The sequence below is a fragment of the Nerophis ophidion genome, linkage group LG18, assembly GCF_033978795.1.
Source record: "Nerophis ophidion isolate RoL-2023_Sa linkage group LG18, RoL_Noph_v1.0, whole genome shotgun sequence".
NCBI classification, from domain to species: Eukaryota; Metazoa; Chordata; class Actinopteri; order Syngnathiformes; family Syngnathidae; genus Nerophis; species Nerophis ophidion.
In genome coordinates, this window is record NC_084628.1 from 26727914 (window position 1) to 26750864 (window position 22951).

Below are 22951 nucleotides of genomic sequence, written 5' to 3' on the forward strand. Positions count from 1 at the left end.
CTGCTCCTGCCGTAGTTTCTGATCAGTAGTGGAATCGATTCTGCCGAGTAAAATCCTGCAGAAGACCTTAGATGGTACTGATAGCAGGTTGATGCCCCTCCAGTTGTCACAATTTTGGAGGTTTCCATTCTTGTGGACTTTGACAATCAGGCTCTTGTCCCAGTCTTGAGGTATTACTTCCTTGTCCCAGATGTCTTTAAAGAGATCATTATTTATTTATAACCCATTGACGGAGGTGTTAAGGTCAGCTTTCAGCATCTCTGCATGGTCAGAGTCCATGCCAGCGGCTTTCCTATTCTTCGAGGCTTTGGTGGCAAGTTTAACATTTTTCTTACTTTGGGGATGGTCTCGATTTCAAGGACACTTTCTGCTGGTGAAGGCTTGGCAGGATCATCTGGCTCCGGGCAGTTGAGTACCTCACGGAAATGCTCAACCCATATCAAGATCTGGTCACTCTCAGCTTTGACAGGATCCGGCTGCCTGGTGTACTTGCCTGTGAGTTGTTTTGTGATCTTGTAAATCGTTCTCAACTCACCCCGTGCAGCTGCACACTCAGCTTTCTCTGCTAAATCCTCAACAAAGGCCCTTTGTCACTCCTTGCACTCTTCTTTACCTCTGTTCTTTTCCTTGTAGGCTTTCTGGACCTCCTCATGGAGCCTGGCGATTTCGTGCTAGGCATCATGACTTTCAGCTCTTTTCTTTGTTCAATTATTTGCCAGGTGCCAGGTGTTAACCATTCTTTGTTCCCTCTCTTTCTTTAGCCCAAGACTTTGGTGTCTGCCTGTATGTCAGACTTTTTGATGTTCTCCCACTTGCTTTGGGTGTCTGTGTCTTCGTCTGCAGGTTTGGCGAGAGCACTGAAGTGGTTCGTCAGTACCAGGCAGAACTCTTTGTTGGTCTTGGGGCATCTTAGTTTGGCTACATCAAGATGTTTCCTATGTTGACTCCGCTTTTGTGCTTTCCTTAGTTTCAGCTTGATAATGGCTGTTAAAAGGTAGCGGTCACTGTTGACATCGGCTCCACAATAAACTCAAACGTCTTAGAGAGACCTGCGCCACATTACATCGATCAAGATGTGATCGATCTGGTTGGTGGTGGAACCGTCAGGTGACTTCCTTGTGAGTTTATGGATTTTTTTGTGTTGAAAGATGGTATCACCGATGACGTAGTTGTTGGTCATGCAGAAGTCAACAAGACGCTCGCCATTGTCATTCATCCCACCGCACCCGTGCTTTCCCCCCCATAGCCCTCTCGCAGTCTGTGTAATCAGCTCCCACCTTGGCGTTGATGTCACCCATGATCACTAGCATGTCATACTGGGGGACTTTAGAGACTGTCTGCTGTAGCTCCTCATACCACTGGTCTTTTTCCTCCTCCTTCGCTTCATTGGTCGGTGCATCGCACTGAATGATGGTGAGCTTGTAGTGCTAGGAGTTGAAGCGGGCTCTGATCAGTCTGTCGGCGAGGGGTTCCTAGTCCAGGGAGGTGTTGAACTTCTCCTTTGAGACTATGAGGGCCACGCCGCGCGTGTTTATCGGAGTGCAGGATAACTGTGCCATCGCTCCTCACCTGGCGTCCAGAGCTGGTCCATCGGCATTCACTTATTCCCAGGATGTCCAACCTGCATCTTCTCATTTCACTTGTGACCTGAGCTGTTTTGGATGTGTCAAACATGGTGCGGACATTCCATGCATCCAGGCGGATAGTAGTTTTGGGTCCCAGTAGGCTACCTATAGCGCTCCTAACTTCCTGTTGAAGGCTTTCATCAGGGTCGGTCATACTGCCAATAGGTTGGCTCGAGTCTACTGCGAGGTCCATAGTAGTATAGTGCGTAGAACTTTCCGTAGCGGTAGTGTATTTTTACGGGGTGGGGTTGTTGGCCCCACGCCCAACCCCCAACCTAGAGGACCAGGTGCTGTTTTTCGTCTGGACTCTACCTGGAATACCTGCCCGACATGGTTGAACCTGCTGGGGGCAGAGCGCCCGTCGGTATAGTTATCCGGGTCACAGAGACACGCAAGGTTCCCCACCATGACAAGGTAATAGCACAAAGGGAACACATGCAGGTATATGTCAAGTGCTAACATATTTGATTCTGAGGTGTATCCCTTAAAAAAAAAAAGATAACATGAAAATGTTAGCATTTTAACATGATAACGTTACCATGTAATAATAATGAGAATACAAATTAGCTTATACTTGAAAAATGAGCTATAAAGATAGCATGAAACATTAGCAAGCTAACAGTTAGCTTATGTCAGTTACATCTGAGGTGTATACCTGCAAATTAGCTTTAAAGAGCTAGTTAACAGTTGACATATGTCAATTACTAAAATATTTGACCAAGGTGTATCCCTTTGAAAAAAGCTAGCATGATAACGTTAGCGTGTAATAAAAATGAGAATATACATTAGCTTATACTTGCAAAATGATCTACTAATGATAGCATAAAACATTAGCAAGCTAAAAATTAGCTTATATCTATTACATCTGAGGTGTATACCTGCAGAATTAGTTTTAAAAAGCTAGAATGCTAACAGTTGACATATGTCAATTACTAAAATTTTTGAGCAAGGTGTATCCCTTTGAAAAAAGCTAGCATGATAACGTTAGCGTGTAATAAAAATGAGAATATACTTTAGCTTATACTTGCAAAATGATCTACTAATGATAGCATAAAACATTAGCAAGCTAAAAATTAGCTTATATCTATTACATCTGAGGTGTATACCTGCAGAATTAGTTTTAAAAAGCTAGAATGCTAACAGTTGACATATGGCAAGTACTAAAATATTTTAATCTTTAAAAAAAAAGCTAACATGTAAAAGTTAGCATGCTAACAAGATAACATTAACGTGTAATAATAATGAGACTACAAATTAGCTGATACTTTCAAAATGAGGGATTAAAAATAGCATGCCTGAAATAGCTTATGTCTCTTACGTCTGAGGTGAATACTTTCAAATTAGCTTTAAAAAGCTAGCATGCTAACAGTTGACATGTGTCAATTACTAAATGATATGACTCAGGGATATATGTTTATATTATATTAGTGTTGGGACTAACTTGTTATTTTTTTTATATTCAGTAACTCAGTTACCGTTACTACATGATCCGTTACTGCGTTTTTTTACGTTATTTTTTATATAGTATCGGCTAGAAACTGAGTGTGTTTTATTTGTAGAGCTGCGGTGTCGTCCTTCTGATTCTTCCTATGTCACAAGGTAGAGAAGAGGCGCGTTGTGTGTGGGTCGGGGAGGCGTGTCTGTGTTTACTAACAAGACATCATTGTGGAGCCAAAGCCACATTTCTTAACATGGAGATATTCTCACTACTTTTATTTTGTCGAGCACAAAGAAAATAACATTTTAGTTGAATGTAAGTTGTGTCTTGGATCAAAGATCCTATCTACTGCCCAAAACAGCAATTCAAATCTGCTGAAAAAGCTACAAAAGCAACATGCTTTGACGAAGCTAGCAAAGAGAGACACAGACTCCGATGATACCACCTAAGGATTTTAACTATGGGACTGCTTACCAGGACAACAATGATAGAGCCATTGCAGCATATGTGCTAGAAGACATGCAGGCTATTTCTACGATGGGATCACTCGCTTTCAGGCAGCTAATTAGCATGATATCGGGCGTCAAAAGGCAAATGGCACGAAAACTTATTCCACGTACTTGGACACAGTGGACAGTGAGTACATAAAAATGAAAAGCAAGCTAAAGAAGACACTCCAAACTCTTGCCTCCGCTCATCATTTAGCACTGAAGGTACACACACTGTCAATTCTCTTATATACTCTTTCATTCTACAGTGTTTGATTATCACTTCACTCTAAATCAGGGGTAGGGAACCTATGGCTCTCGAGCCAGATGTGGCTCTTTTGATGACTGCATCTGGCTCTCAGATAAATCTTTGCTGTCATTGCTTAACACGATAAGTAATGAATAATTACGCTGGTAATAACAGTTTTTATTGATTGATTGAAACTTATTAGTAGATTGCACAGTACAGTACATATTCCGTACAATTGACCACTAAATGGTAACACCCGAATAAGGTTTTTTAACTTGTTTAAGTCGGTGTCCATGTAATTCAATTCATGGTACGTGTTAAAAACAACGTTGAAAATAGTAAACATTCTCATGCATTTTAGTCCGTCCATCCGTTTTCTACCCCACCAATTCAAGAAGTCGCATTAAAAAGTATTTTATTTATTATTGGTAGCTTCACGGCTTCACGGTGGCAGAGGGGTTAGTGCGTCTGCCTCACAATACGAAGGTCCTGCAGTCCTGGGTTCAAATCCAGGCTCGGGATCTTTCAGTGTGGAGTTTGCATGTTCTCCCCGTGAATGCGTGGGTTCCCTCCGGGTACTCCGGCTTCCTCCCACTTCCAAAGACATGCACCTGGGGATAGGTTGATTGGCAACACTAAATTGGCCCTAGTGTGTGAATGTGAGTGTGAATGTTGTCTGTCTATCTGTTTTGGCCCTGCGATGAGGTGGCGACTTGTCCAGGGTGTACCCCGCCTTCCGCCCGATTGTAGCTGAGATAGGCGCCAGCGCCCCCCGCGACCCCAAAAGGGAATAAGCGGTAGAAAATGGATGGATGGTAGCTTCAGAATAACAATGTTATTAAAAAGAATAAGAGACTTATTATACTCTAAAAATGTTTTATGTTACATAAAAATGCACACATTTAGACTTAGACGTAGACTTAATTTTTATTGTTATTCAAATTTGAACTTTACAGTACAAATAAGAACGAAATTTAGTTGCATTAGCTCTTGGTAGTGCACGATAAAAAAAAAGCAATAAGGTGCAGATATAAATAAATAGATTACTGTACAGATAAATACATTGCACTTTTTCCAATGCATCCAGGTTTATGGATGTATGTCATGTTGTCTTTTTTTTTCCAGCGAGTTAATCCATTTTGGTGGGAGTTGAGGGGATAATTAAATTATTATGCGTTCAAGAGTCTTACGGCCTGAGGGAAAAAGCTGTTACAGAACCTGGAGGTTCTGCTACGGAGGCTGCGGAACCTCTTCCTAGAGTCCAGCAGTGAAAACGGTCCTTGGAGGGGGTGGGAGGAGTCTTTGCAGATTTTCTGAGCCCTGGTCAGGCAGTGGCTTTTTGCAATCTCCTGGATAGGAGGAAGAGGAGTCCTGATAATCTTTTTCGCCGTCCTCACCACTCTCTGGAGAGACTTCCAGTCTGAGGCATTGCAGGCTCCAGTCCAGACAGAGATGCTGTTGGTCAGCAGGCTCTCTATAGTGCCTCTGTAGAATGTGGTGAGAATGGGGGGAGGGAGCTTTGCTCTTTTCATCCGACGCAAAAAGTGCATGCGCTGCTGAGCTCTTTTTACAAGAGCTCCGGTGTGTAGTTGTATTCAGTGTTAAAAATAATTATATGGCTCTCACAGAAATACATTTTAAAATATTTGGCTTTCATGGCTCTCTCAGCCAAAAAGGTTCCCGACCCCTGCTCTAAATGTATAGATTATAAAGTCCACAAACATAAAGAGGGATCCTAGTGGGCCAGGCTAAACTTTCCTTATCTCTTAACTAAAAGTGGGGAAATGCGTAGTGTTTTGGGCTTCAGTACATTTTTGATCTCCTGAAGACATGAATTTATTTCACAATTCCTTGAGAGAAAAAAACGCCTGGTTAGGCGTTTGTATAGCAGTATGTGTGCTGTATATAGTGACATGACATATAATCATGTCAATCAATCAATCAATGTTTACTTATATAGCCCTAAATCACTAGTGTCTCAAAGGGCTGCACAAACCACCACGACATCCTCGGTAGGCCCACATAAGGGCAAGGAAAACTCACACCCAGTGGGACATCGGTGACAATAATGACCCAGTGGGACGTCGGTGACAATGATGACTATGAGAACCTTAGAGAGGAGGAAAGCAATGGATGTCGAGCGGGTCTAACATGATACTGTGAAAGTTCAATCCACAATGGATCCAACACAGTCGCGAGAGTCCAGTCCAAAGCGGATCCAACACAGCAGCGAGAGTCCCGTTCACAGCGGAGCCAGCAGGAAACCATCCCAAGCGGAGGCGGATCAGCAGCGCAGAGATGTCCCCAGCCGATACACAGGCAAGCAGTACATGGCCACCGGATCGGACCGGACCCCCTCCACAGGGTAGAGTGGGACATAGAAGAAAAAGAAAAGAAACAGCAGATCAACTGGTCTAAAAAGGGAGTCTATTTAAAGGCTAGAGTATACAAATGAGTTTTAAGGTGAGACTTAAATGCTTCTACTGAGGTGGCATCTCGAACTGTTACCGGGAGGGCATTCCAGAGTACTGGAGCCCGAACGGAAAACGCTCTATAGCCCGCAGACTTTTTTTGGGCTTTGGGAATTACTAACAAGCCGGAGTCCTTTGAACGCAGATTTCTTGCCGGGACATATGGTACAATACAATCGGCAAGATAGGATGGAGCTAGACCGTGTAGTATTTTATACGTAAGTAGTAAAACCTTAAAGTCACATCTTAAGTGCACAGGAAGCCAGTGCAGGTGAGCCAGTACAGGCGTAATATGATCAAACTTTCTTGTTCTTGTCAAAAGTCTAGCAGCCGCATTTTGTACCAACTGTAATCTTTTAATGCTAGACATGGGGAGACCCGAAAATAATACGTTACAGTAGTCGAGGCGAGACGTAACAAACGCATGGATAATGATCTCAGCGTCTTTAGTGGACAGAATGGAGCGAATTTTAGCGATATTACGGAGATGAAAGAAGGCCGTTTTAGTAACGCTTTTAATGTGTGACTCAAAGGAGAGAGTTGGGTCGAAGATAATACCCAGATTCTTTACCGTGTCGCCTTGTTTAATTGTTTGGTTGTCAAATGTTAGAGTTGTATTATTAAATAGAGTTCGGTGTCTAGCAGGACCGATAATGAGCATTTTTGTTTTTTTGGCGTTGAGTTGCAAAAAGTTAGCGGACATCCATTGTTTAATTTCATTAAGACACGCCTCCAGCTGACTACAATCCGGCGTGTTGGTCAGCTTTAGGGGCATGTAGAGTTGGGTGTCATCAGCATAACAGTGAAAGCTAACACCGTATTTGCGTATGATGTCACCTAGCGGCAGCATGTAGATGCTGAAGAGTGCAGGGCCAAGGACCGAACCCTGGGGAACTCCACACGTTACCTTAACGTAGTCCGAGGTCACATTGTTATGGGAGACACACTGCATCCTATCAGTAAGATAAGAGTTAAACCAAGACAGGGCTAAGTCTGACATACCAATTCGTGTTTTGATACGTTCTAATAAAATATTATGATCGACGGTATCGAAAGCAGCGCTAAGATCGAGGAGCAGCAACATAGATGACGCATCAGAATCCATCGTTAACAATAGATCATTAGTCATTTTTGCGAGGGCTGTCTCCGTGGAGTGATTTGCTCTGAAACCGGATTGAAAGGTTTCACATAGATTGTTAGACGCTAAGTGTTCATTTGAATGCTCCGCAACAATTTTTTCAAGGATTTTTGAAATAAAGGGAAGGTGAGACACCGGTCGGTAGTTTACCATGAGGTCAGGATCGAGGTTAGGTCTTTTAAGAAGAGGATGAATAACCGCTTTTTTGAATGCTAGGGGAACAGTGCCCGAGGAGAGTGATAAGTTTATAATATTTAGCACTGATGGACCTAATAATACAAAGAGCTCCTTGATCAGTTTCCCAGGAAGAGGGTCAAGTAAGCATGTTGTCTGTTTTATTCCATTTACACGTTGTAACAATTCCTCTAATGTTATTTCCTCAAAACGAGAGAAACTATTTTGGAGGGCAGTATCCGCCGTATATACCATCGTATCAGTGTTAATAGAACCCCGTTGTAGCTGGGACGCATTGTCTTTAATCTCCTTTCTAATGACTTCAATTTTCTTACTAAAGAATTGCATAAAGTCATCAGCTGAGTGGGTTGAGCTACTGGAAGGGGTCCCTTGTTGGGTTAGCGATGCTACCGTACTAAACAAAAATTTAGGATCGTTTTTATTACGGTGGATGAGATTTGAGTAATATTTAGCTTTAGCTAAGATAAGCATGCGTTTATAAGTTATTAAACCATCACTCCATGCTTGATGGTGCACCTCAAGTTTAGTCGTGCGCCATTTGCGTTCCAGCTTTCTACATAATAATTTCTGAGCTCTAGTTTCTTCTGTAAACCACGGGGTGCGCTTTTTTGGAGCCTTTTTTAACTTTAGCGGTGCTATGTTATCAATGGTTTCGCGCAGGGTGTCGTTAAAGTTGTTAGTGAGGTTATCAATAGAGCCCACATACTTTGGGAATGGTGCCATTACCGAGGGCAGTAGGTCAGCAAGAGTTGTCGTTGTGGCCGTATTAATGTTGCGGCTGCTGTAGCAGTTATTATTATTATTAGTTTGACGAACATGCGTCTCAACCTCGAATTTTATAAGGTAATGATCGGACAATACTTTCGTATACGGGAGTATCGTAACTTTGGAGACGGTGATACCCCTGACAAGCACTAGGTCTATCGTATTACCGTTGCGATGCGTGGGTTCATTTATTATTTGTGTGAGACCACAGCTATCAATTACAGTCTGGAGCGCTATGCACGGTGGGTCCGATGGGGTATTCATATGGATATTAAAGTCCCCCATTATGATTATATTATCGGCGTGTGTCACTATATCAGCAACGAACTCTGAGAATTCATTGATAAAGTCCGAATAGGGCCCTGGGGGGCGGTAGATAACTGCCAGGTGTAGAGGCAGCGGTGTGACAGACTTCATAGTAAGCACCTCAAACGATTTATATTTATTATTTATGTTAGGACTAAGGTTAAAGTTTTCGTTGTATATTAGTGCGACCCCCCCACCCCTTTTAAGCGGACGGGCAATATGCGCATGTGTAAAGTTAGGAGGACATGCCTCATTTAGCGCAAAAAAGTCGTTTGGTTTAAGCCAGGTTTCGCTGAGACCGATGACGTTAAGATTGTTGTCTCTGATAATATCATTAACTAATAACGTTTTGGGAGACAATGATCTTATGTTTAAAAAACCTATATTATAGGTAGTGGGCTGTTTTAGGGAGTTTTTGATCAAATTATCCGTAGTAGCAATATTAATAATGTTGTGTTTATTATGCCCAGTGCATTTAGTATAGTTACGACCATATCTAGGAATTGATACGACAGGAATTTTCCGATTGTTTGTTTGTTGCTTTGATAAACTGCACGCATCATGGTTACCCACCTCAGTAACGGGGATTTTCCGATTGTTTGTTTGTTGCTTTGATAAACTGCACGCATCATAGTTAGCCACCTCAGTAAAACACATGTCCAACTCTGAAACACTCAAAGCAGAAAAAACGTGTTCTAATTTAACTGACTCCTTACCCAGACCAGTAGTCTCGCATTTTCCATTTAAATCTGGCTGCAGGATGGAGGGAAGTGGTGTTCTGTGGGGATTAGCCTTCTGCTTTGTTTTTAGCCCCGCTCGACATCCGCGTTTCCGATCACACCGCTGGCGTCTGTTCCGTAGACGGCCCCCGCTGCTACTATACTCCCCTGCTTCACAGGCCGCTGGATGTAGCCGCCGACGTATTCCCATGTTAGTTAGCATGTTTAGCACGCACGTGTCTATATCAGTCCAAAACGGCCCGATATGTCCACATCCAGAAGTGTCTGGCGGTCGTACGTGATCACGGAGTGACCACGATGTGAGCCAGCCATAAAGTCTGTGGAATTGTCCGGTATTTCTGCCAAATGTTTCATCTTTAGCAGGAGCTCCGCGAGGACGCAGCCCGTCCGGGCGCCGCCATCTTGGAATCATGTGTGCCATCCTTGGGTGAAGCCAGGTTTACAGCTATGTTGTGACATGTTGTTATTATGCGGTTTCTTACTTATGTATGTTATGTTGCAGCTATTTAAAATACTTTTGGCAATTTGTTCTGGCCCAAAATTAATTGGCCCTTTGAAACATATATTTGTGTTTGTGTGTTATATGTAGACCACATGGCTTAGCAGAGTTCCGTGTTGCAAATGCATGTCAGGTTGATCAACAGATTGTATTATTCTCCAGTGCAATAACAGTACTGAAAGGAAGCCTAAAAGGGCATTAATGGGAGGCTTGAAAACATTTTTTTTAAAAAGAAGTAACTAAATGGTTACTTTTCACTGTAAGGCATTACTTTTTGGTGTAACTAACTAAGTTACTTTTGAAATAAAGTAACTATTAAATTAGTAGATTTTGATTCATTTTTATGTTTTGAGCAATGACAGTTTTAAAGGGGAACATTATCACCAGACCTATGTAAGCGTCAATATATACCTTGATGTTGCAGAAAAAAGACCATATGTTTTTTTAACCTATTTCCGAACTCTAAAAGGGTGAATTTGGTGATTTCAACGCCTTTCAATTAATAGCCTGTCGAGCGATGACCTTTCACCCGTGACGTCACAACATGAAGCAATCCGCCATTTTCTCAATCTAATTACACACACCAAGTCAAATCAGCTCTGTAATTTTCCGTTTTTTCGACTGTTTTCCCGTTCCTTGGAGACATCATGCCTCGTCGGTGTATTGTCGGAGGGTGTAACAACACGAACAGGGAGGGATTCAAGTTGCAACACTGGTTAAAAGATGCGAAAGTCCCTCGTTTGTTCCGCACACTTAACCGACGACAGCTATGCTATTACAGAGATGGCAAGAATGTGTGGATATCCTGTGACACTCAAAGCAGATGCATTTGCAACGATAAAATCAACGAAATCTGCAATATTGGAAAATAGACCACCACTGAATCTGCCGGAGTGCGAGCTATTCAGGGACGATGGCAGTGTGTTCCTGCAGACGAGCAAGGTAAACCCCCTGGATATGATTTATGCCACTTCTTTTTCCGTCTCATTTTGTCCACCAAACTAAGGTTGTGCATGAATGCACAAAGGTGAGTTTTGTTGATGGTATTGACTTATGTGGAGTGTGCTAATCAGACATATTTGGTCACGACATGACTGCAAGCTAATAGATGCTAACATGCTATTTAGGCTAGCTGTATGTACATATTGCATCATTATGCCTCATTTGTAGCCTTTCCCTCCACCCATATTTAATGCCATACAAACACATACTAATCGTTGGTTCGAATAGATAGATAGATAGATAGATAGATAGATAGATAGATAGATAGATAGATAGATAGATAGTACTTTATTGATTCCTTCAGGAGAGTTCCTTCAGGAAATTAAAATTCCAGCAGCAGTGTACAGAGTTGAGATCAATTTAAAAAAAAAAGTAAAAAGTAAATAATGGGGGTTTAAAAGGAAACAAAATAGAGAAATATTTCAAAAAGAATAAAAACAATGGGAATAACAATATAACAGTAAAATAAGAATATAACAAGACAAAGCCGAATTCGTCCTCGCTTCCTCCCGTGCTGCTCTGTCTGTCGTGATATGGTTCAATAGCTTCAGTTTCTTCTTCAATTTCGTTTTCGCTACCTGCCTCCATACTCCAACAATCGGTTTCAATACATGGGTAATCTGTTGAATCGCTTACGGCGCTGGAATCCGAGTCTGAATCTGAGCTAATATTGCTATACCTTTCTGTGCTATCCGCCATGTTTGTTTCGGTGTGGTCACGCTGTGACGTCACAGGATAATGGACGGGTGGATATAACGAAGGTTAAAATCAGGCACTTTGAAACCGTTTTTCGGGATATTGCGTGATGGGTAAAATTTTGAGAAAAACTTCGAAAAATAAAAAAAGCCTATGGGAACTGATTTTTATTGGTTTCAACCCTTCAGAAATTGAGGTAATGTTCCTCTTTAAAGACAAAAAAACAGCCAAGATGACAGCTTATTGTTATTAGAGTTCATTTTTGTCGCTAAATTTCACCTGCTTGCTCTTTTTTTCTACTTTTTAACGTTGTTGTTTTTTTTGTCCTTTTTTAATAGTATTTTTTTTAGAAAGGCTGCACTGTTTTTCTGGAAGTACACGGGAAGTGTTTACAGGACACATTGGGGACGGCGTAGTGCAGTTGGGAAAGTGGCCGTGCCAGCAACCTGAGGGTTCCTGGCTCAATCCCCAGCTTCTACCGACCTAGTCATGTCCGTTGTGTCCATGACCAAGACACACTTCACTCTTGTTCCTGATGGGTCGTGGTTAGGGCCTTGCATGGCAGCTCCCGCTATCAGTGTGTGAATGGGTGAATGTGGAAATAGTGTCAAAGCGCTTCAAGTACCTTGAAAGTAGAAAAGCGCTATAAAAGTAATACCATAAGAGGCACTATTTAGTGGACGTGGGACCTATGGATCGGCACAAGTTCCTCCCCGCGGACTTACGTAAAGGTTTCCTCACCTGTCAGTCAGCTGTCAGGGTCAATTCCCTCCGGCACACTTTTTCATCACTGACGGCTCAAATAGGAAATTGGATTTTTTTTTTTCCTTTTCTAGCAAGTCCTGTTAGCTTGTTGCTAACTGCAGAGGATTATTAGCCGTGGCACCATGTGACCTGCGTGTACATGATATTTATTGGCCGACCCTGGCGTGGGGACGGAAGGCGGTGACCTCGCTCGTCTCCGGTGGGGAGACGACGCTGCCCACAGTTATTAAAAAGTCCATTGAAGGCGCTTACGCAGATATAGAGATGTCAGAAGGCAGGTTGTTCGCAGGAAGAAGTGTAACCCGGAAAGGTGGAAATACGAGCGGCGAGCCAAATAACGGTCTGTGGACGTCCGACATCGATCCTGATGCTTTACGTTCTCAATAAACCATCTTTGTTGGGCCGCAGATCTTGAAGGAGTTGAAGGACGAAGACTGGAACATCGGCGACATCGTCCACACGCTGACCAACCGGCGCCACACGGAGAAGAGCATCGCCTACGCCGAGAGTCACGACCAGGTGAGCGCTCTTTAAGAATGGCCGCCACCCCTGACCTTGGTCCAGGGAAAGTAGGATTATTTATGAGTGTCATTCACAATCCTCGTGTAAGACAAGAACACACGTTTTTCTTTTTTATGCATTCTAACTCGTAAAAGGTGGCAAGTAAGAGGTGGTTAATAAAAGTGCACTAATCCACTCATTAGGCCCTCTAAAAACATCCAAAAAGCACCGAAAATACTCCATTGACATGTGGTGACATAAATATTAAGCAAGTAGCAGCGATGTTGTTGTTATAAGTGCTATTGCTAAGGAACTGCTTTGAGAGGCCATGTGATCACAGAGGGCTAACTAGCTGATATTGACATATTGAGCTGGTGCATCCCTTCTGAGTTGGTGAAAGTTAATTTTAGATTCTAAATCATGCCTCTCACCTGGATAGTAGAGGGTTGTGTATACCCACAGGTTGGTCATCTTTGACATCCAACTTAGACCTATGTATATATGTATATATGTGTATATATATATATATATATATATATATATATATATATATATATATATATATATATATATATATATATATATATATATATTATATATGCAAGTTCTCCCACCTAGAAAACATGGAGGGGTCTGATAATTTTCACGGTAGTTGCATGTCCACTGTATGAGAGATAACCTAAAAAGAAAAATCCAGCAATCACAATCGATGATTTTTTTAACAATTTATTCGTGTGATAAAGCTGAAAATAAGTATTTGAACACCAACATTAATATTTGGTAGAGTAGCCTTTGTTTGCAATTACAGAGGTCAAACGTTTCCTGTAGTTCTTCACCAGGTTTGCACAGACTGCAGAAGAGATTTTGGCCCACTCCTCCACACAAATCTTCTCTAGATCAGTCATGTTTCTGGGCTTTCGCTGAGTAACACAGACTTTCAGCTCCCTCCAAAGATTTTCAATTGGATTTAGGTCTGGAGACTGGCTAGGTCACTCCAGAACCTTGATATGTGCTTTGGATCATTGTCATGTTGGAAGATCCAGCAACGACTCATCTTCAATGATCTGACTGAGGGAAGGAGGTTTTTGGCCAAAATCTCACAATACATGGCGGCAGTCATCCTTACCTTAATACAGTACAGTCGTCCTGTCCCATGAGCAGAAAAACAACCCCAAAGCATGATGCTACCACCCCCATGCTTCACAGTAGGAATGGTGTTCTTGGGATGGTACGCATCATTGACACCCCACGAGGTGATATCTTGCATGGGGCTCCGCTCCGATTGAAATTGACCGTCATGTTTAGCTTCTTCCATTTTCTAATGATTGCTCCAACAGTGGACCTTTTTTCACCAAGCTGCTTGGCAATTTCTCCAGAGCCCTTTCCATCCTTGTGGAGTTGTACAATTTTGTCTCTGGTGTCTTTGGACAGCTCTTTGCTCTTAGCCATGCTGACTGTTTGGGTCTTACTGATTGTATGGGGTGGACAGGTGTCAAAAGAAAGAAAGAAAAAAAGAAAGAAAGAAAGAAAGAAAGAAAGAACTTTATTTATTCCTTCAGGAGAGTTCCTTCAAGAAAATTAACATTTTCAGCACAATCCCATTCAAGATCAGACAAACATTACAGGGAGACAGAACAGGATCGCTGACGGGTCTGCCGACTTCCGGCGCCCCTTACAAAAAAGGTGAGATACAGGTAAACAAGTGTGGGGGGGGGGTTTATGGGGGGAAAAAAGAAAAGATGAGAATAAACTAAAATTAAATATAAAAAAATCGGTCTAAGCCTGGGCCTCTGGAGAGGGGGTCCAGACTGAGGCCAAGGAAAAAAAACAACAACTCTTAACAATAGTACACATCTCTCTTACATGTGTGTAAGAGGGAAACATAAAACATCAAAGTACACAAAGGACATGAAAGACATTAAAGCAGCAGAGCTTATGCAACCAGCCACTTCTACATACAGCTGTGAATAAAAAGTAAAAGCAACATATACACTGTGGTGGCCTCTGCTGTGTTCCACGCCATCGTCTGCTGGGGTGGAGAGAGTATGGCCAGAGACAGGAGCAGACCCAACAAAGCAACCAAGAAAGCAGACTCCACTCTCGGCCGCCAACCAACTCTCGGCAAGTTTCCAGTCCGCATGGATGAGCAAGGATATGTCCAAGAAGACTGAGGTGTCCGATACCTGCTCATTCAGCCAAGACACTGTGAAGCTTGTCCGTCCCGGCGCTCAGTGCCAGCTTCGCAGTCCTGTCTCTTCATCCGCATCTCCTCCATTCTCTCCAAACTGACTCTGGCATGGTAGAGACCCAGCAGCTGGTCTGGCTCCCGGGAGGCAGATCCAGAAGTCCACAAAAAGCCACCCCTTGTCACACAGCCCCAAAAGGTCCCGGCCCAAAAGGCAAAAAAACCCAGCGGCCCCATCTTGGGAAAAATAACTTGCGGAAGAGGACTTTTAAAGGCGTACTAACAGGTCTTTGAGGGTCAGAATTTTAGCTGATAGACAGGTGTTCAAATACTTATTTTCAGCTGTATCACACGAATAACTTGTTAAAACAATCATAGATTGTGATTTCTGGATTTTTCTTTTTAGGTTATCTCTCATACCGTGGACATGCACATTCCGTGAACATTTCAGACCCCTCCATGATTTCTAAGTGGGAGAACTTGCAAAATAGCAGGGTGTTCAAATAATTATTTTCTTGACTGTGTATATGCATACATACATATGTGTGTGTGTGTGTGTGTGTGTGTATATATGTATATATATATATATATATATATATATATATATATTTATATATATAATATAATAATAATATAATATTTACAGAATAATGATGTTTGACTCCCACCTTGTTTACTTCTGTGACGACTTCCTTAAAGTTCTGTAATCAATCAGAAATATCAAGCATCTAAAATGTGCCAAACTTGGTTAAGTGTGGAGAGTGTGTTTTGCTTTTTATATGGGTGTCATTTTATATTATTTGTTGTGCTTTGACATTGTTTCTATTATCCACCCAGTCCAGTGAGCAGGTTGTGTTGTGTGTTGACTTTTTGTGTTGGTTTATTTGCACCATGAGTGGGAAAGGTTGTTTGCATTGTGTCATGTATACAAATGCTGTTCTGTGTTCACTTCAAAGTGCAGTACGTGGTCATTAACTTGAATTACTAATGTCGTCCACAAGATGACAGCAAACTTGCAGCAATTTTTCTGTCAGATATTTGGAATTTAGCCATAGTTTGTACACTCTTAGGTGTCCAAATTACCTTTGTCCCATATTAAGGAACACAGTGTCTTTTTATGGATCCCAAATCCTCAAATGGTGCTCCATTTTGCAGGCTCTGGTTGGGGACAAAACGTTGGCGTTCTGGCTGATGGACAAGGAGATGTACACCAACATGAGCTCGCTGGCTCCCATGACGCCTGTCATCGATCGCGGCATGCAGCTGCATAAGATGATCCGCCTCCTCACGCACGGTCTGGGCGGGGAAGGCTACCTCAACTTCATAGGTTAGTCACTCCAACCCAAGATGTTTTCTACTGTAAGGACACACTCAGGAATGCCTTACTTCCACCTTTGACCCCCTCCCGAGAAGAACCCTTGTTGTTCCCATGAAGCCAAATCAATTGGGATGCATACCGGGTAAAAGTATTGTTTTTTTGGGGGGGGGGTTTTGCTACCAGTTCCTAATAAGGGAGATTCGGATTCTGGAGAAATGATAAGGCTGTTGGTATTTATTTTTTGTCCGGCTGATCCTTATAATTATGACACACATTCACTTATGTGCCGCTGTATATCGTGAGGATTTTACCAATACTGATGCCATCCATCAATCTATCTTCTTCCGCTAATCCAAGGTCGGGTCGCGGGGGCAGCAGCTTAAGCAGGAAAGCCCAGACTTTCCTCTCCCCAGCCACTTTGTCCAGCTCTTCCCGGGGATCCAGAGGCGTTCCCAGGCCAGTCAGGAGACATAGTCTTCCAAGCGTGTCCTGGGTCTTCCCCGTAGCCTCCTACCAGTTGGACGTGCCCTAAACACCTCCCTAGGGAGGCGTTCGGTTGGCATCCTGACCAGATGCCCGAACAACCTCATCTGGCTCCTCTTTGAGCTCCTCCCGGATGGAAGAGCTTCTCACCCTATCTCTAAGGGAGAACACCGCCTCATTTCGGCCACTTGTACCCATGATCTTGTCCTTTCGATCATAACCCAAAGTTCATGACCATAGGTGAGGATGGGAACGTAGATCGACCGGTAAATTGAGAGCTTTGCTTTTCGGTTTAGCTTCTTCTTCACCACAAAGGATCGATACAGCATCTGCATTACTGAAGACGCCGCACCGATCCACCTGTCGATTTCAAGATCCACTTTTCCCTCACTTGCGAACAAGACTCCGAGGTACTTGAACTCCTCCACTTGGGGCAGGGTCTCCTCCCCAACCCGGAGATGGCACTCCACTCTTTTCCGCGCGAGAACAATGGACTCGGATTTGGAGGTACTGACTCCCATCCCAGTCGCTTCACACTCTGCTGCGAACCGATCCAGTGAGAGCTGAAAATCCTGGCCAGATGAAGCCAACAGGACCACATCATTTGCAAAAAGCAGAGACCTAAAATCCTGCAGCCACCAAACCTGATCCCCTCTACGCCTTGACTGCGCCTCAAAATTCTGTTCATAAGAGTTATGAACAGAATCGGTGACAAAGGACAGCCTTGGCGGATTCCAACCCTCACTGGAAACGGGTCCGACTTACTGCCGGCGATGCGGACCAAGCTCTGACACTGATCATACAGGGAACGGACCGCCACAATCAGACAGTCTGATACCCCATACTCTCTGAGCACTCCCCACAGGACTTCCCGAGGGACAAAGTCGAATGCCTTCTCCAAGTCCACAAAGCACATTTAGACTGGTTGGGCAAACTCCCATGCACCCTCAAGGACCCTGCCGAGAGTATAAAGCTGGTCCACAGTTCCACGACCAGGACGAAAACCACACTGTTCCTCCTGAATCCGAGGCTCGACTATCCAGCGTAGCCTCTTCTCAAGTACACCTGAATAAACCTTACCGGGAAGGCTGAGGAGTGTGATCCCACGATAGTTGGAACACACCCTCCAGTCCCCCTTCTTAAAGAGAGGAACCACCACCCCGGTCTGCCAATCCAGAGGTACCGCCCCTGATGTCCACTCGATGCTGCAAAGTCTTGTCAACCAAGACTGCCCCACAGCATCCAGAGCCTTAAGGAACTCTGTGCGTAGCTCATCCGGAACTTCTCCACCTCGCACACTGGCTCAGGCACCTTCCCCCACAGTGAGCTGACGTTCCACGTCCCAAGAGCTAGCTTATGTAGCCGAGGATCGGACCGCCAAGTGCCCTGCCTTCGGCTGCCGCCCAGCTCACATCACACCCGACCTCTATGGGCCCTGCTATGGGTGGTGAGCCCATAGCAAACATGGGACGCTTTAAGTATTAATGATGTCATAGTCAGCTCCACATCATACATGTAGTACATAATATACATACATATCTCCTAGGGGTGTGAGAAAAAATCGATTCAAATTATAATCGCGATTCTCACTTTGTGCAATTCAGAATCGATTCTCATTTTTAAAAAAATATATTTTTTATTTATTTATTTTTAGTTTTTATTTATTTTATGTTTTTTATCAATCCAACAAAACAATACGCAACAATACCATAACAATGCAATCCAATTCCAAAACCAAACCGGACCAAGCAACACTCAGAACTGCAATAAACAGAGCAATTGAGAGGAGACACAAACACGACACAGAACAAACCAAAAGTAGTGAAACAAAAAGGAATATTACCAACAACTGTATCAATATTAGTTATAATTTCAGCATAGCAGTGATTAAAAATCTGTCATTGACATTATCATTAGACATTTATAAAAATAAAAATAAGAACAATAGTGTCACAGTGGCTTACACTTGCATCGCATCTCATAAGCTTGACTACACACTGTGTCCAATGTTTTCACAAAGATGAAATAAGTCATATTTTTAGTTATTTTAATAGTTAAAACAAATTTACATTATTGCAATCAGTTGATAAGACATTGTCCTTTACAACTATAAAAGCTTTTTACTAAAATCTACTACTCTGCTTGCATGTCAGCAGACTGGGGTAGATCCTGTTGAAATCCTATGTATTGAATGAACAGAGAATCCTTTTGAATCGGGAAAAAAATATTTTTTTTAAATCGAGAATTGTATTGAATTGGAAAAAAAAAATCGATTTTGAATCGAATCGTGACCCAAGAATCGATATTGAATCGAATCGTGGGACATCCAAAGATTCACAGCCCTAATACCTCCATTGAACAGTCTTATTTCAAAAATAAGAAAAAATGAAATTGAGAAAAGGACACTTTAAGTATAAACAGTTGTAGTTATGTTGTAAAACTTATCAACTATGCAAACAATAAATGAAGAATCCATACGGGTACGAAGGAGGAAATGCACTTTTACTTCCGGTTTAGAGCACTGAATGGAAGGACACTGCAGCACTTGCAGTGAAAAAACTCGTCCAAAAGGTAAAGTGAAGTAAAATATATTTATATAGTGCGTTCCTCTAGTGACTCAAAGCGCTTTTACATAGTGAAACCCAATATCTAATTTACATTTAAACCAATGTGGGTGGCACTGCGAGCAGGTGGGTAAAGTGTCTTACCCAAGGACACAGCGGCAGTGACTAGGATGGCGGAAGCGGGGATCGAACCTGGAACCCTCAAGTTGTTGGCACTGCCACTCTACCAACCAAGCTATACCGCCCATAAGATGGCGCCATAGCACAAACAATAACATATTTTCAGTGTCTTTGCTGATTTAAAAAAACAAACCAAACTATTTGCGTTATGGCCGTCAGCGAGACAACATTTCATGATTTAGCCGCACCCTTTTATAAACTGCAGGCTAAGGGCGTATAGTCCGGGATTTACAGTGATTAGTAGGACTATGAATCTTTGGGCACCTAACGCTTCGATCCGGTTACGATTCCTGCTGCGATTCTCAATCGATTCTCAATTCAACACTGTTCTCCAATCAAACCGATTCCCGCAATGTATTATTTGGTATAATAATGACAATTGAACTTTTTTTTTAATCGATTATTGTACAAAAAAAACTGAAATCAAAAAATGTAAATGCATTTTTTTTTAACATTTTTTTTAAAATTATATTATGAATGGATTATAATCAATTTGAAATTGGGATGAATAAGAAATGCGATTCAAATGTAAATTGATTTATTGTGTCCTTTTTTTCCACCCGAAACTCGCTATTCTGAGTGCAAGATTGAGATGGAGAAGATGTCGTCTCCATCCAAGCTCCATCCCTAATATTTCACGGTGGATCGTGTCCCTTGAACGCCTTTTATGAGTCCTTTTTCATTGTTTCCCCTCAGGCCAAGAGCTAACTTTAATCTCTGACAAATCCTCATGTATTATATAATATTGTGCCACGGCCCTTTTATGTGTTTAATGCTATCCGGGAGTGACGTGTTTGACTCTTAGATAGGATCAACATGGCTTCAATCGCCCTTCTTTGGAGTCTCCGTCCCCTCTACAAAAATGAGTTAATGGTGCTGTCAAAAGAAGAACCAGATGGACTGAACATTTCACTTACAGGGTTTTTCCTGGCTCAAATTGAAGCAGGGGTGGTACGATCCTGACCATGCACGAGAATTATAACGCAAAAAAATGTTAGTTTTTTTTTTTTCCAATTTACAGTAATATGCTGTCATCTAATGTTATTAAAAAATAATTGATTTTGAATCAAGAATCGTTTTAAATGGAGAATGGATTCTGAATCAAAATTTGTTTTGAATCGAGATGGATTCTGAATTAAGAATCATTCTGAATAGAGAATTGATTCTGAATCAACAATCGTTTTGAATCAAGAATTGATTTTGAATCAGGAATCATTTTGAATCGGGAATCGATTCTGAATGGAGAGTTGATTCTGAATCAATAATTGTTTTGAATCGAAAATCAATTCTGAATCAATAATCGTTTAGAATCGAGAATCGATTCTGAACCAAGAATCGTTTTGAATCAACAATTTATTCTGAATCGAGAATAGTTTTGAATCGAGAATCGATTCTGCATCGAGAATCGATTTGAATTGAGAATCTATTCTGAATCGAATAGTTTTGAATAGAGAATTGATTCTGAGTCAAGAATCGTTTTGAATCGAGAATCGATTCTGAATAAAGAATCGATTTTAATCGAGAATCGTTTGAATCGAAAACCGAGTCTGCATCACGAATCGTTTTGAATCGAGAACCGATTCTGCATCAAGAATCATTTTGAATCAAGAACTGATTCTGAATCAAGAGTCGTTTTGAATCGAGATGCGATTCTGTATTGAGAATTGACTTGAATTGAGAATTGATTCTGAATGTAAATGTTTTCAATCGAGAATTGATTTTAAATCAATAATCGTTTTTAATCGAGAATTGATTCTGAATCAAGAATTGTTTTGAATCGAGAATTGATTCTGAATTTGGAATCGTTTTAAATCGAGAATTGATTATGAATCAGGAATCGTTTTGAATCGAGAATCGATTCTGAATCAAGAATCGTTTTGAATCGAGAATCGATTCTGAATCAAGAATTATTTGGAATCGAGAATCGATTCTGAATCAAGAATCCTTTTGAATCGAGAATCGATTCTGAATATCGTTACCCCCCAAGAAACGAATCGAATCGTGTGGTGCCCAGCGACTCACAGCTCGATAAGGAAGTGATCACTGATCAGTGGGGGGGACACGCTAACAGCCAGTCGGGTGACAGTATCAACTATCAAGTTTGCTTGATTCTTTGCATGGAAGTGAAATGAGGAAGTCAAAATGAATTTGTGGATAAAAGAGGACAGTATGGCATTTTTTTGGATTATTTCAAAAGGGACCGTAGTCAGACCAATGTTGTCTGTGATTGACGCAAGGCGCTCATACCAAAGTGGGTGTTCTGATAATCTGCATATATATTCTGTGTGTACATGAAAATTATACGCTTGATCCTTCACTATTTCAAAGACCTTTGGTGCACAAGTTGAGTAGAGCAGCTTTGCGTGCTACCAAGTTTACACATCTACGCCCATCCATCCATCCATCCATCTTCTTCCGCTTATCCGAGGTCGGGTCGCGGGGGCAGCAGCCTAAGCAGGGAAGCCCAGACTTCCCTCTCCCCAGCCACTTCGTCTAGCTCTTCCCGGGGGATCCCGAGGCGTTCCCAGGCCAGCCGGGAGACATAGTCTTCCCAACGTGTCCTGGGTCTTCCCCGTGGCCTCCTACCGGTTGGACGTGCCCTAAACACCTCCCTCGGGAGGCGTTCGGGTGGCATCCTGACCAGATGCCCGAACCACCTCATCTGGCTCCTCTCGATGTGGAGGAGCAGCGGCTTTACTTTGAGTTCCTCCCGGATGACAGAGCTTCTCACCCTATCTTTAAGGGAGAGCCCCGCCACACGGCGGAGGAAACACATTTCGGCCGCTTGTACCCGTGATCTTATCCTTTCGGTCATTACCCAAAGCTCATGACCATAGGTGAGTATGGGAATGTAGATCGACCGGTAAATTGAGAGCTTTGCCTTCCGGCTCAGCTCCTTCTTCACCACAACAGATCGGTACAACGTCCGCATTACTGAAGACGCCGCACCGATCCGCCTGTCGATCTCACAATCCCCCACTCGTGAACAAGACTCCTAGGTACTTGAACTCCTCCACCTGGGGCAGGGTCTACTCTCCAACCCGGAGATGGCACTCCACCCTTTTCCGGGAGAGAACCATGGACTCGGATTTGGAGGTGCTGATTCTCATTCCGGCCGCTTCACACTCGGCTGCGAACCGATCCAGTGAGAGCTGAAGATCCCGGCCAGATGAAGCCAACAGGACCACATCATCTGCAAAAAGCAGAGATCCATTCCCGCGGCCACCAAACCGGAACCCCTCAATGCCTTGACTGCTCCTAGAAATTCTGTCCATAAAAGTTATGAACAGAATCGGTGACAAAGGGCAACCTTGGCGGAGTCCAACCCTCACTGGAAACGTG

General features: G+C 42.6%; 1 protein-coding gene across 1 annotated transcript in view; it reads left to right on the forward strand.

The window, feature by feature from the left end:
- The window catches only part of gbe1b (glucan (1,4-alpha-), branching enzyme 1b), a 260449-nt gene that overhangs the window by 162335 nt on the left and 75163 nt on the right, over positions 1–22951 (forward strand). The window contains exons 11-12 of the mRNA XM_061877862.1: positions 12787–12897; positions 16220–16391. Of these exons, the coding sequence (XP_061733846.1) occupies positions 12787–12897; positions 16220–16391 (283 nt within the window). The remainder of the gene's footprint in view (positions 1–12786; positions 12898–16219; positions 16392–22951) is intronic.